The sequence below is a fragment of the Pinus tabuliformis genome, chromosome 2_1 (assembly GCF_031772625.1).
Source record: "Pinus tabuliformis cultivar Carrire ecotype Pingquan chromosome 2_1, CPIR1, whole genome shotgun sequence".
NCBI classification, from domain to species: domain Eukaryota; kingdom Viridiplantae; phylum Streptophyta; class Pinopsida; order Pinales; family Pinaceae; genus Pinus; species Pinus tabuliformis.
Genome location: NC_142299.1, coordinates 895,747,908 through 895,764,476, shown reverse-complemented (window position 1 = coordinate 895,764,476; position 16,569 = coordinate 895,747,908). Strand labels below are relative to the sequence as shown.

At 37.9% G+C, this 16,569-nt stretch overlaps 1 protein-coding gene across 1 annotated transcript in view; it reads left to right on the top strand.

Annotated features, from left to right (window-relative positions):
* SUVH4 (histone-lysine N-methyltransferase, H3 lysine-9 specific SUVH4-like protein) overlaps window positions 1–16,569 on the top strand; it is a 98,736-nt gene that overhangs the window by 12,570 nt on the left and 69,597 nt on the right. The window contains exon 2 of the mRNA XM_089403486.1: window positions 7,682–7,747. Coding sequence (XP_089259612.1) covers window positions 7,682–7,747 — 66 coding nt within the window. The remainder of the gene's footprint in view (window positions 1–7,681; window positions 7,748–16,569) is intronic.

Genomic DNA, 16,569 nt, shown 5'->3' with positions numbered 1-16,569 from the left:
CATGAACACTTGACAAAATCATCATTTTTTGTTAAAGTTGAACACATAAAGCTAAATGCTATAACTCAAAACTAAAACTCTCAAGCCATAAAGTGGTGTACTTTTCTTCTCTCATATAGACTAGTATGAAGGTTGGAAAAATAAATTTGGATTCGTGCATAATAACACTTCTAGTAGTATTAATTAATAATCCTAGTTTGTCATCCTTTCATGTATAATTGAGCCAATTAAGGTTTCCCTCTATTGGAGATAGACTTAGGAATGCAAGCATGCATCCTTCTAGAGATCTAGACCCTTACTCAAGCTAGAAATCCACATTCACAGTGCCTCCACTATCGAAAATAGATCTAAACCTGAAATGTTTCATATAGGAAAAATTCAAAAATTTGGACTAGACTAAGAATGGCACATGCATGCTTCCCCTATCTCTCTCTCCTACATAGAGTGCCCGTATGCCTACTATATGGGCATGTTGTTGTACAAAATTTGCTTTATTGAACTTTATTGGAATAGGAAGAGTGTTGTAGCTAGAACACAATTCTAGGTACGCACAAGCTAAATTTCTAATTTGAGTCACTCTTCATTGTTGTATTTGTTATTTAACAAGTTAGTCGACCGATGGAAAGTTGTGAAATGCTTTTGTCATTCATTGATGACATTATTCCCATATAATGGTGAACAAGATCTTTACTGTTGTTCCATACTCATAACATGTTCAAAAAAATAATTGTTTTTAAAGACTAAATCATGGAGTTCCACCCCCTATAAACATCTTTTATTATGGGCTGGTCTATATTTGTAATACACAACAAGGAAATGACATGGCTCATGGTTTTAATGGTAAGATCTACCCTTTTTAGCTAGCAATCATCCATCATTGTATCCTTGACCTTCCTTGAAGAATCTCACGTATGATGAATGAGGAGGAAAACTGAATATTTGCAATCTTCAACAATTATAGATTTGTGTACTCTTTATAGATTGTGAGGGCATGCATATGGTTGTCTACAAGTTTTGTGGATATAGCAAGCATCATCCATTAATTTTGTGAATATTGCAAGGTGTTGTAAATGCATATATTAAGTCTGCACAATCAATGTTAAAAGCCTTGCCAACAAGTGTATTGTCTGTGATAACTTGTTCCCAATAATCAACATCTACCTCTAAATTGGCTTGATAAAAGTTTTACCTATATAATTTGCATCCTCATATTTTCCAAGAACATCCATTGGTTTCAAGAAGATTGAATAAGCATGTGATTTTGAAGGAAAGAAATTTTGATAGGAATAGAACTTGATATTGAAATTCATTTCCTTTGATTGCTCAATTTGGAAAAGCTTGTCCATTAAACCACTAGGAGCATGCTTCTTCCTTTCTCCAATGACTTCTTGAGACCATTCACACTTTAGACCAGAAGATGACATAAGAATGAGAAATGATGTGTGTCCTCCAATGGCTCGCCCTTATCTCTACTTATATTAATCTAGGTGGAGTTGATTTGCCCTCAAGGGTCACTATTTCAAGCAAGCTAACTTGAGTTTGTATGCTCAAAGTTCAAACTTAAATAACATAAGAGATAAGATTCCTTTAATGTGTTTTATTCCCATCATTGAACTCTTAGGTGCCTCTTAGCTCATCAAGGGTGCTCCACATGCATCCAATGATTAAACAATTGTTTCTTCACTAGGTTTCACGTTCACAACTTTGGGTACAAAACCCACTCCTTGGGTGCACTGCCTAAAAACCACTTTTGTGGGTCAACTCCTCACAAACCCAGTACCCCAGAGGTTGTGGAAGCACCTCTCAAGCTACCCAAATGTTGATATTGAAATTCGTTTCCTTTGATTGCTCAATTTGGAAAAGCTTGTCCATTGAACCATTGGGATCATGCTTCTTCCTTGCCGCTATTGTTGGTTTGATGTCAAATTTAGCACACTCCCACTTTGATTGGATTGCTTCTCTATGCGCTATAGTTGTTGTTGCCATGTTTTTTATGCCATGATAATCCTCTTTTGATCCACCCTAATTGCTTGATTTTGTAGTATATATAGATGGCTTGAGACTCAAGCGTAGGTGCTATTAAATTGCATTTCAATATAAATTTACATCATTACCATTGAAGGTCTATGTGTGCACTTATCTTCTAGGTACACATCTCCATAGTGACTGGGTATTTGTCATCTTGATTATGTTTTCTTATTGTTGGGAGCTTTCTTTCTATTTATGGGTGCTTCTTTTCTAGTAGATGGAGGAGTAAGATAATTAGCTCCAAAATTGATGTGGAGATGTTGGGCAAACAGTATGCTGAACTTTTTCCACCCTTACTTTGAGTAGCAAGCCACAATTTTAGACATTTAGTCAATTAAGGAAGAATGTTACTATTATAAAACCTATTTTAAGATGATCACCATCATCAAAAGTAATCGAATGTAGTTCTAGCTCATTAAGATCCAAGTTGGCTAATTTTAACTCAACGCTGTTGTCCCATATATCAAGAAAAACATTCCACATCTTTGTCTTTCCCTTCAATCACTATTCCCTCTGCCCATAAATAAGATGAAGATTGATGTCCATACACCATTGTCTTTGCCCTGGATTGTTGAATCTTGCTCTTCAAATTGTACGAATCTGCATATGTGCTCCAATTACTCTTGCAACAAGTGGATGAACTAACCTATGAGAGCAGCCTCGAATTTCTATAGAAGAGGGCATGAAATTCCATGAGTTGTCCACCAAGCATAGGGCTTCTTAAGCCCCTGTCTTTGAGCACATTATAGCCTCTCTGTCTCCTTGTGCTAGTGTATAACTCTACGAAGCCCTCCTCAACCTTGTCAAGGGATGCTCTAACTTGATATGTCTTTCTACATGCATCCTTCTCCACTGTGAAATCACTACATCCATGGGAGGAGAGATTTTGTGTGAAAGCCCACCATTTTGCCAATCATTATTGTAGTATATGAGATTCAATGAGTGAGACAAGAAACACATGGTTTGTAATTGTTATCCCACAAATTGATAAGAATATCATGTTTGGTGGTGAATAAGGTTATCATGTTTGGTGGTGAATAAGGTTTTTCATTTTTTGTTGGTATCCCATATTGGTAAAATAATGGCCTTCATGGACTTAATTACAGAATCTCACCCCTTATAAAACTCTCCTAGGATGGGTTGTTCTATGTATGCAAATAGCAACAAAGAGATGTTAGGGTTGCAAACACATGTCTTGGACACAAGTAAAACACATGCCCTAATATACAAGTAGGCCCATAAGGGTGTGTCTTGTTACTTAGGTCAAGTTTGACTTGCTTTGTGGATTTACTACATTGATCACAGCCAAAGGTGGGATGGGTTCCATGTCAATGCTAGATAAGAAATATTTTTGTTTTGGTTACTTGGACGGGTCAGGTTTTGGGATGTAATAATTTTTCTCGATAAACCATTACTATTGCCATTGGAAGCGTATAGCAGGATGGCAAGTAGGGTAATATATCCATGCACATTTCTTTCATGGGTCAATCTCTTTGGTGAAATTTTTCTTCTTCTGAATGACATATTAATACAATCTTTTCATATGGTGGAGTTTGTTTGGATGTGTTTTGGGCTACTGAAGTCTGTCACATGGTTCGAGTTTGAATTCAAGTTCGACAACAATTAAGTTCGATTTGAATTCGAATTTTCCGATCAGGTTCAAATGAGGTTCGGCATTAGGTTCGACTATACATATTTTTCAATATATATATATATATATATATATGAAAAAATAATAGAAAATTCAAAACCAGATGGCTTGCAACATTACATAGATATCAACCACAAGGCAAATTGACACACAAGGTATGACAAAAACACTATCAGCAATGTTATTACAGAGGTGAGGGAAGATGCTATTGCATAAACCTAGGAGCAAACATAGGATATGCTACTGTAGTAGGTGAAAGTGCTGCCCACAAAAGGATGAAAGGTGGCCCTTTATTGCTGCCCAGAAAAGGTAGAGTAACTTGTCTAATGACTCACTAACTGGTAGAATGCTGTCATAATAATTGCAGATCAGCTCCGTCAGCTGGTTGCCATATTTCTGCCAAATCCGACAGGATGCCAATGCCTAAAATAGGTAAGTGAAGGGTGAATATAACTCTGGAGGAATGCACCCTCCACTCTAGTCAAGCATAAAGCATTTAACTATCATCATGAAGGCATGAAGACTACATGAAAACTTGAAAGAAATTACTGCTAGACTGCTATCATACTGACACCCTCCAGGTTGCCACAACCTGTTAAAATCAACACCTCAAATAGATTTTCAAATTAGGTCTCAGACTGTCATATAATTTTGTTAAGATACTGCCCAAAATAGGATTAGAAACTACCAGAAGATATGCCTTTCTGACTGCTACACGACTGTACCCTAGTGCTATCATAAACACTGACATACTTATGAAATCCATTTTTAGAATAGGCTGTAGCCATCCGTTTTCAGAATAGGTTGTAGCCTGTAACAACCCTAAAACAAACCTTGTTCCCAAGTCAACTCCAACCGCATGATTCAGACTCATCCCATCAACCAATGGTATCCCAAGGCATGTGTAAAAGGAAAAACTACATTTTAACAAATATTAACCTGGACCTAACGGTGGACTTACAAGTTACATAATACATTTTAGCACTGATCTAAAAACATATGGAACACAAATTAGAATGTTGTGAACATATAATTAACCGTGTGCAAAGATAATCACGTGCCTAATAAAAAAACCAGCGAACCCTAAATCAAACCTTAACAAATTCGTTTAAACTCGCGTTCAGGTTCGTTGAAGTTCGTTTAGGTTCGTTGTAGTTCATTCAGGTTAGAGTTCGTTCAGGTTCGACTTTAGGTTCGAATTTCAGGTTCAGCGAACCTGAACGAATTTCAAATTTTTTTTTCAGGTTCGCCAAACCCTGTGACATAGAATGAAGTGGTATATGTTTTTGATTTTTTGGTGTGGAGGCTCTTGTGTGTATCCATGATTGCCGCCCCATCTTATTTGTTTGTCTAATTTAATCAGAATACTAAAAGCAGATTCTAGATGCACAAAAAGCCAAGAATCTCGAGCTTCTCCAAATATAAAAGAGAGAGTAATAATAAAAGAAGGAAGTTGAGAATCGAGATGCAAATAAAGCTTTAGATCAGATCCTCTTCCTCTTATAGCCTAGATCGAAAATGCCTGTTCATTGGACCATTGGGTGCATGCTTCTTCCTTTGCTGCTATTGTTGGTCTGTCATGAAGTTCGGCACGATATGGAGAAGGTGGGGAAACATCAACATGAGCATTTACCCCTCTGAATTGAAACCTTTGATGAATGAGCCATGGGTTCAGACTTTTAGTGAATTTGTGGAAGAACGTTGTAGTCATAAAACTCAAAGGTGAAAACTTGGTGGGGCAATTGCTAAGAATCTTGAGTGTCTACTCACACATCCTTTGCCTTCTCTGAAATGAAAATGAATGATTTTTGGGAGTGAGTTTTTTCATTACACATTTGATACCCTCAAAGATGTCTTTTTATGGCCCATGTGTTGGACACATTGGGACACGTTGGGACATGTGGGTCTTTGTGTGTTTGGCACATGCTTGACATAAGTAGTACAAGTTGTACTTGTGTTTCTGCAGATCCATGTGTCTAACGTTGTGATTCAGAAAACAGATCCTGTGCAACAGTTTCTCTTTTGTAGGTGAGAACTTAATTTTTTCATTGTTGCTCTCCATAGAATTAATTATATTTTTCTATTTCTTTCATCACTAAATTTAATTTCTACTTTGATCGATACTTCTTATTTATTTATGTAATGAAATTTACATGGAATATCTAAAAATAAATAGGACAATGATAAGAAATCTACATAGGATAAGTGTAATCTATATATATATATATATATATGCATGTATGTATGTATGTGAGAGATGGTCATAATAGCCATAATAGCATGTGCTGTTGTCTAGAAGTATAAATTGAATGGTCACATACTTGAGTAGATATGCCTTCAGGAAACGTGGACTTTTGTTATTTAGTATTTTATAATTATAATTATAGGTGTATTTACATTTATTATAATCAGTGTTGCAAATTTTTCCAATTTCTCCATGTATTCTGTTTTCTGTTGAGTTTTTTAGGTTGCTGATTTGTTTAAGATTTTTTGAGCTTTTCAAGTAGAAGTTTGATATTTTCCAATAATTTTGATATTTTCTCTAATATTTCCAACAAGTCTCTTTCTGGACCATCCATCATATATTCACTGAAACTATATTGTAACATTGGTTTGTGTGTGTGTGTGTATCTTTCTTTCTTTTCTCCCAAAAATGTTGCTTATATTAATTGAAAGGATGGTATAGAAATAAAATACAAATGGGTATGAGTCTACCTAAAGGTTAGGATGAAGACTTTAAAGTTTCTATGCATCTTATTTGCACAAATTCTTGCATCTCTCTTAGGGAGAGTGCATTTTGCTTTACGTTGTATATACTATATTGTACTCCTCAATTAGACACTCTCCAAAGGTGGAGTGCCTTTGGAGGCCCTAATGGTAAAAGGCGTTTGTTTGTGCTAAGCCTTAAATATCTTCCCACCTTGTGACTATAGGGGATTTGACTTAGGACATTTGGAGTCATCTTTGAAAGGCAAAAACACTTCTGCAAAATTAAATTGTGTTGTACCTTGAGAGACTAGAGTGGTATGGGTTTATTTAATACCCAATTCAAGTTTGTGCAAGTGTATATTTCAATCTGTGGGAAACCCAAATGCTCGTAAAGTTGTGGAAGAATCACATTAACAAGGAACCCTTGATGGGAAACATATTGATCCTTCAAGATTTCATTCTCACCCTTTGAATGTTATGGTTAGGTTATTCCCATTTTTTTAATTACCTTGAAAGCCTAAGAGCCTAGAGGTAGTCACGCCCTTCTTAAGATGGCAGTGTGATGGATTTTGGTTAAGCTTTTATCGGTACCCAATTTAATGGTTATAACCAACATAGGCATTTTTACTAAGAAAAATAACGATGGTATTGTAGTTTGAGTAAAACTGTAAAACACAATCTTATTTATTTGACATGCTTATGGTTAAACTTTTAAAGTGATTTTCTAATTTAATTCATGTTTTGAAAAGTATTACAAGAATTTAATGTTGAGAATTTACACTTTTTCATTTTAACACAGTTTCTCATTTTACATGAGGATTCTTGACATTTAGGCAGAGGAAGATCAGTGTAAGAAGCTATAGCATGGGAAAGATTCTAAGTGTCCAAATGGAAGTTCTTACAAGGCTGGTGGCATTTATGTGGTTCTCAGTGCAATTGTTAAAAATGAGTTTCCCACTTAATATTCAAATTCAAAATTTACATTTTCTTATATAAAGTTGTCACTCACTATTCATAGTTGAAAATGGAATTTCAAGGTTTATTTGCCAAACATATGAAGAATGGAAAATATTAGCTAGATGCAAACATTAATAACTTTTATTAATAGTGAAAATAAGCATCTTTATCGAAAATTTTAGCGACAACATTGTTATAATTTATGAACGCCATCCCTTTTATTTGGTATCCTATGGTTAAAGTTTTAAAATAATCTTCATCTGGATAAATAACTTCTCTTATTTTAGCATGCATGAAAATAAATTTACGTAAGTTTAAAAAATTCTTGCTATCTAGGAAGAGGAAGATCGATGCAAGAAGCCGGAGGCTGAGAAAAGTACAAAGGGTTCAAAGTCAACAAAGGTAAGTTTTTGTTTGGTATTTTGTTGGCTTTAGGAGCAACCATGATCTCTAATAAGTATTTCTCAGTATTCTTAGTTCTTGCAATCGGAACTCTTGCATATGAAATATATCATGGATGGCAGTGATAATTGAATGTCCTTGCGAATGCAAAAATTGATGATTGATTTCCTTGTCCCACACACTTAACTGCATTGATTAGTTTATCTCATTATCAATGTAGATGCCATGAGAAGTTTTTGTAGTAATTTTGCAGTAATTCTTTACTTGTGATTGATCCCTTCTGTTGTGGATGTCACCTTAGTTTTATAAATTTCCATGATTTTCATCATTAATGTACATTGGCAATGAATATATTTTAATTTCTTAATTCTTTGTTGAGTTTATTTTTGTCTGTATAAGAGCAGTTAGTTAATAGTAGGTATATATTTTTTAACTTATTTCATTGTAAATGGATTTTAATGTCTGCTAAGTTTCACACTTAGCTAAGGTGCTAGTAAACGATTTTTTATTTATTTTTATTCTTTTATGGATATATGAATTTCCAGAATGGGATTAAAACAGTATTATATAGTTTGTTTCTCCATCTCATCCTTCATCCTCAATCAAAACTACTACAGCTACATTTCCATACAACCCTCTAATAGCACAATAAGATTGATGCGACCAAGAAAAACAAAAGTAAAACTGGGCCATCTCCTTTATGAAATACGGCTTGACTGCGCTTCACATTGAATAATAGAAAGGTTCGTGGAAATAGTCTGAAATGTGACTAGCCACAGGTTCCTGGATGTTCCACCTTCCTACTTCTAGAAGCAGACCAGTTTTTGAGAGTGTAGTAGTCCCTATTGTTTCAATAAATTTAATTGATCTTCTTATGGATAATAAACTAGGGCTTACTAGGAAATCACATGTGCCCTATCCATCACTATGTTGTTTGCAATTTATGCAACTTGAATCCTTGTTTGTTTAGATATTACTGCCTCTCTATGTGGCATTGCAGTTACATGCATGCTAGCTATCACAATGTTCTATAAATGTTTTATTTTTTTGTAAATCTAAGGTTTTTTATTAAGTCAAAAGATTACATTTCAACATATAGCCATCCAAAATCCTATTAGCCTCACTCTTACCTGATTTTTGTCCAGTAGATGCAAACCTAGACACAACAAGTTCCCAAGATAGTAAAAATAAGCAAAACTGGAAAGGCAAATAAAACTAGAAAACTCGTAAGACCAAGATACAACCAACAATCATCATAAATTTAAAGAGTTGATTGGAGCAAGGTGGTACCAACTTGATCTAGTGGATGTAGGGAGTTTGAAATCACCTTGGGCGTTTTTGTCCATATGGGCCAACTTGATCTCAAGCCAATCCAACTTTTGTTGAATTCGCCTTTGCCCTCTCATCAGGCTGGCTAGTCTATCATGCTTTTGCCATTGGTTACATTGAAGATGTTTCATGAAGTTGATAATGTCGTTACGGTCATTGCGCTGAGCCGTGTTGAGCTATCCAAGGAAAGAATGATCTTCCTCAAAAGACTGTCATTGTTAGCTTGTGGAAGGATTTGGGCCGCTATAGTAGAATGTTGAGAGGGTGTCAGGCCAATGGCCTTACATTGGCCATGAACTTGTGCATACCCCCCACATTGCCCCCTATCTCTCGCGCCTCTCTGAACCCATCCATGTTGGTGATGTATGGCTAACTGGATTGCCATCGGATAGTTACCCACACTCGAAGCCATGCACCCAAAAAATAAATTTGTTACAGCAAGACTTCGTATCCACTAGAACACCCAGGGGCGCCACCCACCAATGTTGGACCACAAACATAGTCCCTACTAAGCACAATCGAGTTCCACCAAGGGATCTCCTCACGTGGTTGGAAAAACACCCATAAGCCATTGTTGAGGTGATAAAATATTGTTGGTGGTGGTATGCTACAGGGGTTCTCACATGTTTGACGCCAATTCCACCAATACCTAGACTTACTCAAGAAAAACTGCGCATACGTAACTCCCAAGAAAGTGCTGAAAAGGCCTAATAGAATTGAAACTCAACTCAGTTAAGCCCAAGACCAGACCATCAAACATCCAAACTCTCTCTACCCACGCCAATAAACACAGGACAATTTCACTACCAAGGGTCGAAATACTTACTATGTCACGTAGATATGAGTCTCTCCAGTAAAATGATAGACCCACAACAACTTGAGACTTGCATAAAGAATTTGAAATTCTAGAAGCCTTCCCTTGCAATCATCCTCCACAAACAATAGCAACAAGGGAAAATTCTTCAAATACGAGGATGACAGACCTAGAGAGAGAATCAAGACCTCTTACCTCGTACTAGATGTGAAGAACCCAAATTGACTTTAGAACACCTAGTGTGCTTGCAACCAAGTTGAGTGAGAGATGATCAGATAGCTCTTCAGGTAGATTCAGACAACCATGCATGATTCCTAGATCCCAACTTAACTTTCGCTGAGCGGGTGTCCCTTTGCTTTGCTCTTTCCAAATGCAACTGCAACAGGGACTCCCCTCCTCAGTCACTCACCAAGCGCATAGACACCATTCCCCCCAATTCTCCATATTTTGCTTATCAAAGGCTGGAAAAAAACATTCCCACAACCATCCCATACCAGATTGCACAAACCCCCACAAATAAACGAATCACCATCCACACAACTGCATCACAACTCCAAATATCACCATAACCATCTTTGAATGAAATGAATGCCACCTTACGATAGCTTGATAACTTGCACGTGAGTGCATGTCGCATGGTTTCCATGGCATTAACTATTAAATGCTACTATGATCTATGGGGTGGCGAACCCTTGTGTTGATCCTCGCATCCTAATTCTCTGACATCTCCATTGGGTAGGCCTTGTTATTTTCTAGGATGTTGTCCATCTCCTCCCACCAATTGAATTTAGATGGCGGTGGCCATGAAGAGGAAAAATCCAGTTTTCGTTCCTCACTGCCCCAATTAGTTGGGAGATCAATGGCTTTATCTCCAGATCAACGTGAATGGGAGGCGATCACATAAGGGAAAGAATGCAATTGTGATTGAATTCGAGACACTAGGAGATCCAAATGCCAATTGTTAACTATTGTCATCACAGGGGTCCCATATATTACCTTTAGAGTTGCCTCCACTACCACTTGGGAGTCCCCATTGACTTAAATCTTCGATATCCCTCTTCTCTGACAATGATCAGGGCTCGCTTTAGTGTTGTGAATTATGTGAAGTTATTGTTGGTGTGCCTAATCGACATAAATCCTCAAAGCATTTCCCATCTCATCACTGAATATTACACCTCATCCAGCAGGGCTCGAGTTACTCTTGGAGGCCTCGTCAAAATTCAATTTGATGAATCCCTGTGTTGGTGGGGAGAAACATGGAGGTGAGACTCTCTATCGTTGTGGTTGATGTGATTTATTTGGGACGACCATACCTTGTGAGCTCTTTAATTCTTTCAATTGTGATCCCTCTAGTTGATCCACTTTCTAGTCGTTTGTGTTCCAAGGTTTATAGAGGATGATCTCCTTCAGAGTTTTCTTGATGGTTTGCCATACAAGGTGCACAAATGTTTTCTGATCTTCAAAAATATTTTGTTATGTTCTTTTCACACATACCAAAGTAGGAGTCTTGGTATTAGCGTCCATGCTCTATTTACATCTGGATTCTTGAAGAGAGTTAATTGCCATGTCTCCAAGACCTCCATGAGGCTATTTGGTGAGTGGTTCAAGTGGCCAAAAAAATGGAACACTCTATTCCTCAAATTTTCAATAAAGGCACATGAATTTAAGAGATGTTCTGTATTGTCCTCTTGTTCCTTGCAGAGGGGGCAAATGGATGGCCCAATGAATCATTTTTTCCTCAGGTGATCCTATGTTAGGAGCTTTCACCTCCCTATTAACCATAGGAAGTGTGCTACCTTTGGCCACAACTTTCTTCTCCATATTCTTCACCACAGAGGGTTTGAATGTGCTTCATGATGCTTCGTCAGAAATTTGTAAGCTTTTTTAAATTAAACATCCCTTTAGGTCTATATCCCTACCTCAATTTATCGGGATCAGGGTCTATTTGTATTTTCCTCTCTTGTAAGCATGCATCCAAGATCGACCATGCTTGCATTGAATGGCTAATAGGCCAATGTACCTGGGTTATCCACTCATGCCATTTGGTTTGCAAGGTAGAAGTCGTCCAAAAATCTGCAACTTTGTTAGCTCCCTGGGCGGTAATAAACTCTCCTAGTGTCGTACATTCATCTCTACGTTCTAGACGAGGTAGATGCTGCAATGTTGTTCTCCAAAACTTTGCTATCTGCCCATTCTTGATTTTCTAGAGTGTATGGTCTTGGATAAGAGATCTATTCTCTTGGTCTAGATTCCAAATAGATGAACCTTGAGGAAAGATCTGCTTTCTAATCTTTTCCTCTTGAGATTTGTTTGGACAATATTTTTGGCCCCATATTTGCTTCCATAATTTTGGTCCTCCTTGGAGTCAACTTCACCATAATTTCTCTCTAAATGCTCTTAGCCCTCCTCCCATATTGGGGAGGCATGCCTTATCCCACGCCACACTTGCCATACACAGTTCTTAAATTTGGTTACAATGACTTTGTACACATATTTCGGTGTGGGTAGTACATAGAGCTGATACACCGGGAGAGCTTGGAGGATCAATTTCAACAGAGTGACTCGACCTGCCAAGTTTAATGAACAGAGGGCCCAATCATCCAAGCGTTTATTGATTCGATCCATGACCTCCTATCGTCATGAAATTTTTAAAGTGCTTGCAACCAATGGGATATGCAAGTATGTGGCTGGAAGACTACCTACTTGAAAGTTTGAAACCCCATAATTCAATCCCGATGAACTTGCACTCGTCTTTGAGTATTAAAGAAGAATATGTTGGACTTATCCCTGTTTATGTGGGTGCTTGATGCGTCTTGAAAAGGATGTGATCAGTCGATCTTGATTCCTATAATGTTGGTTCGCCAAAGAGCACTATATCATCAACAAATTGTTGATGGTGTGGTGGGTAGTTCTTGTGCCATTAATGTGATGCCTTTGACTCCCCCTTAATTTGTAGTCGCCTTTATATATCTCCCAAGCGCCTCAACAACCAAGATAAATAGGAAGGGGGATAAAGGATCGCCTTGTCGTAGGCCCCAAGACACACGAAAGGTGTGCGTTGGAGATCTATTAAGTAGGATGGAGAAAAAAGGGGTGGAAATGAGAGATCTAATCAATGTTTTAAAACTCCGACTCGGTCGAGGATCGAATCCGACTCCGACTCCGAAATGGTAATGACTCGGCCGACTTGATTTCAATGACTCGGTCGTTGTAAAAGATACAATAAATATTTTTTATTTATTTATAAAAAAACATAATTTTAAAGATTTTCATTCATGTTTCCAAACACACAACATTATAATATAGATGGAAGACAACATATGATCAAAGTAGGCTCATGAACCAATCCATTATATCAAAATGGTACCCAGTGCACTGCCCAATGGCAATACATAGTCAACTTTCATAGACTCATACTGTATACATGATCAAAGACACAAAACAAAAAACACATAACCAAGGAGGCTAGAAATGGCCTCTACAACAAAAGTAAACTGTGAGTCGTGACCAGACTCCAGTACTAGTACTACTGGCTAGTAGCTACTGCCAGAGGAGCCAAGATCATGTCGATCAATCTCTGGATCATCATCAGAGTCAGACAGGGGGCCCCATGGCTCCTCCTCCTCATCATCATCTCCAACTGCAACTGTAGAAGTGGTACCACTAGCAGGCTGTGCAACTGTAGCAGATGCAAGTTGAGATAGAGTAGATATGCGGCTGTGCTTCTGTCGTGGCTGAGCAAAGGAAGCACCTACAACTGGAGTCCTTGCTGGCTGTGAGACTGAGGCTGGTGGATTGGGATCTGCATTCAACTGAACAACATGTTCAAGTTCAACTGATGTCTCGATATCTAAATCTAAATCAAGATCCTCATCAGGATCAAACTCTGTTGGACGACTCTCCACTACCCAATCTGATGTTGGATCAATGTCTTCCAACACAATGGGATCTGAATTAGGTCTTTTGTTCAGCAATTGGTTTCGTCTGAGCCGGAGGTTGTATTGGACATAAACTAGATCATTTAACCGTTTTTGATCCAAACGGTTTCTCCTCTTTGTGTGAATCCTCTCAAAGATAGACCAATTGCGCTCACACCCAGTTGCACTGCAAGTTTGACTCAAAATACGAATTGCAAACCTTTGCAATTCAGGACAATGGCCACCAAAGGCCTCCCACCATTGTGCTGCAAAAAACATAGGAGTGTAATGAGTTAGCTCAACAAAATTGCAAATTATATCTAACTTTCAAATTATAAACGATTTAACAAACTTTAAAAAAAAGTAAAACTATTAAGAATTTGAAAATTGAAATTTTTGTTTACTTGGCTCATCTGCTTCTCTTGCAATCTTTGCTAGGTTCTTCCCAAAGGTACCTGAGTCATTGCTGAAGGTTGTGATCTGTCGGTGTATCTCCAGCTGATCAGACTCCAATGGGATCATGCGATCAATGCAATCAATCAGTTAATCTCTGACCTCCCCCCTCAAAGCTCCTGACTCCTTAGCTTTATAATGATACCGTGGGTTCAAAAAATACCCAGCTGCATGTATAGGGCAATGGAGTTGATTGTTCCATCTTTCATCAATGATTGCCAAAATGGGCCCATACTTTGCCACTCTATCCTTGTATACCATCTTTATTTGCTCCTTTGCTTGATCCATAGCCTCATAAATGAAGCCCATAGCCAACCTTTCCTCATCCATCAACCGTAACACCTTAACTAGTGGCTCAGCAAGCTTCACAATCTCTGCTGCCTTTCTCCAAAAAGTTTCTTCATAGACTTTCTTTTTCAATTCTTTGCCTTCCTGTTTGTTAGACCAATTGCTTTGATTCCATTCATCAGTAGAAAACATCTTTTGCAAGTTTCTATGTTGGGAAAGCATAGATTGCAATGTCAAAAAATGTGTAGCAAATCTAGTGATGGCAGGCCTAATAATATCCTTGCCCCAGTGTGTTTCCTCATGAGGCTCAAAACCAATGTATGATTGTAGATAAATTTTGTTATGCTTTTGGCATGATCTATAGTGTTTTTGACCCAATCTATTTTTCCAATATCCTCAAGCATGAGGTCTATGCAATGTGCAGCACATGGCGTCCAAAAGATGGTCTTGTGTTTTTCCTCTAACAGTTTACCAGCAAGAACATAGTTAGAGGCATTATCTGTGATGATTTGAACAACATTAGCCACCCCCACCTCCTCAACAACCTGATCCAATAGCTGAAACAACAAGTGGCCATCTTTTACCTTATCAGATGCATCAACTGATTTTAAAAACATAGTTCCTCGTGGGCAGAAGACAAGAAAGTTTATGATGGTACGGTTTCTTTGATGAGTCCATCCATCTGACATGATGGTACATCCTGTTCTTGCCCATGAGTCCTTGAACTCTTTCAAATACTCATTAATGGATTGAATTTCTTTCTGCAAACGATACCCCCTTAGCTCATGCATAGTAGGGCCTTTGAAGCCTTTTCCAGCAACATGTATGGCATCAAACATAGGCTCATAATATGGTGAACGAGCAGCATTAAAGGGGATATCAGCATCATACCACCATCTAGCTATGTACTCACAAGCAGTCTCCCTCAATTCTTTCTTCCAATGGTCATCTAAAGTGGGCTGCATTTGACTTCTACTAACTTCAGGACCATGTGCATCTGATGGAGAGGAGGGAGTGAAATAACTTTTGATAGTCACATCACCCTTTTTCATTCTACCCTTTCCCTTATCTTGAACAGAACCAAAAGAGGGAGGAACATATCGGAAAGAGTTGGATGTATCCGTTTGAGGGATAGAGGAAGAACCCTCAAAATCATAATGGGGGTTGGTAGCCATCATTTTTTGTATCTCCCTCTTCCTCCCAATTTCAGCCTCTATGTCTCTTTGCCTAGCCTTATCTTCTTTAAATTTCTCAAAGCTGGCCAACAATTGCTTCCTAATCTCCCCAATTATGGTGAGGTACATGGGGTAATTTGGCCTCTAATCCCTGCCAAGTGTTGTTTCAGCCTATTAATGCCCCCAGGACCTTCCTTAATTTTCCTATGGCAAAATTTGCATTGCATTTGACTATCAACCATTTCAACATATGCCCAAGCAGGATCTCTCGCTCTAAGTGCCATTTTTTGACTAGGAAATGAAAGCAAACAATTTGAAAATGAAAAAAAAACATTGATTCAATGCTCATTTCTTTGACAAAAAACACTCTCTAAGTTTTCTAGATATGCACCTAAAATTTAATAAGCAAAAACAGATTTATAGAGGTGAAAAAAATACCTCCAGGCACAAACTGCCTCCTCAAGCTTGCTCCAAGAATCAGCTCCTCAATGTTGCTCCAAATGGCTGCCCAAGAAGCTCCTCACTCCAGCTACAATGCTCCCCCAAGACTCCTCATTGTTGCTCCAAAAACAAGCTCAAGAATTGCTCACTAACTCTCAAAGAAGTTCTCACTCAAATGCATGAGATTGCTGTGAGAGAATGAGAGCATTTGAGTGTGTTAAATAGGTTTTGGGAGGGGGAAATGGACCCCAAATAACATTTAGCTAATTCATAAAACACATTGGAGTTCAAACCAATCAGCAAACATCTTAAAATTTGATTAAAAAATTGTTAAATCACTGTTTTACTGGGGTTACGGGCCGCTGTTTGTGACTCGACCGAGTCAGTACGGAAACGGCTGAGTTG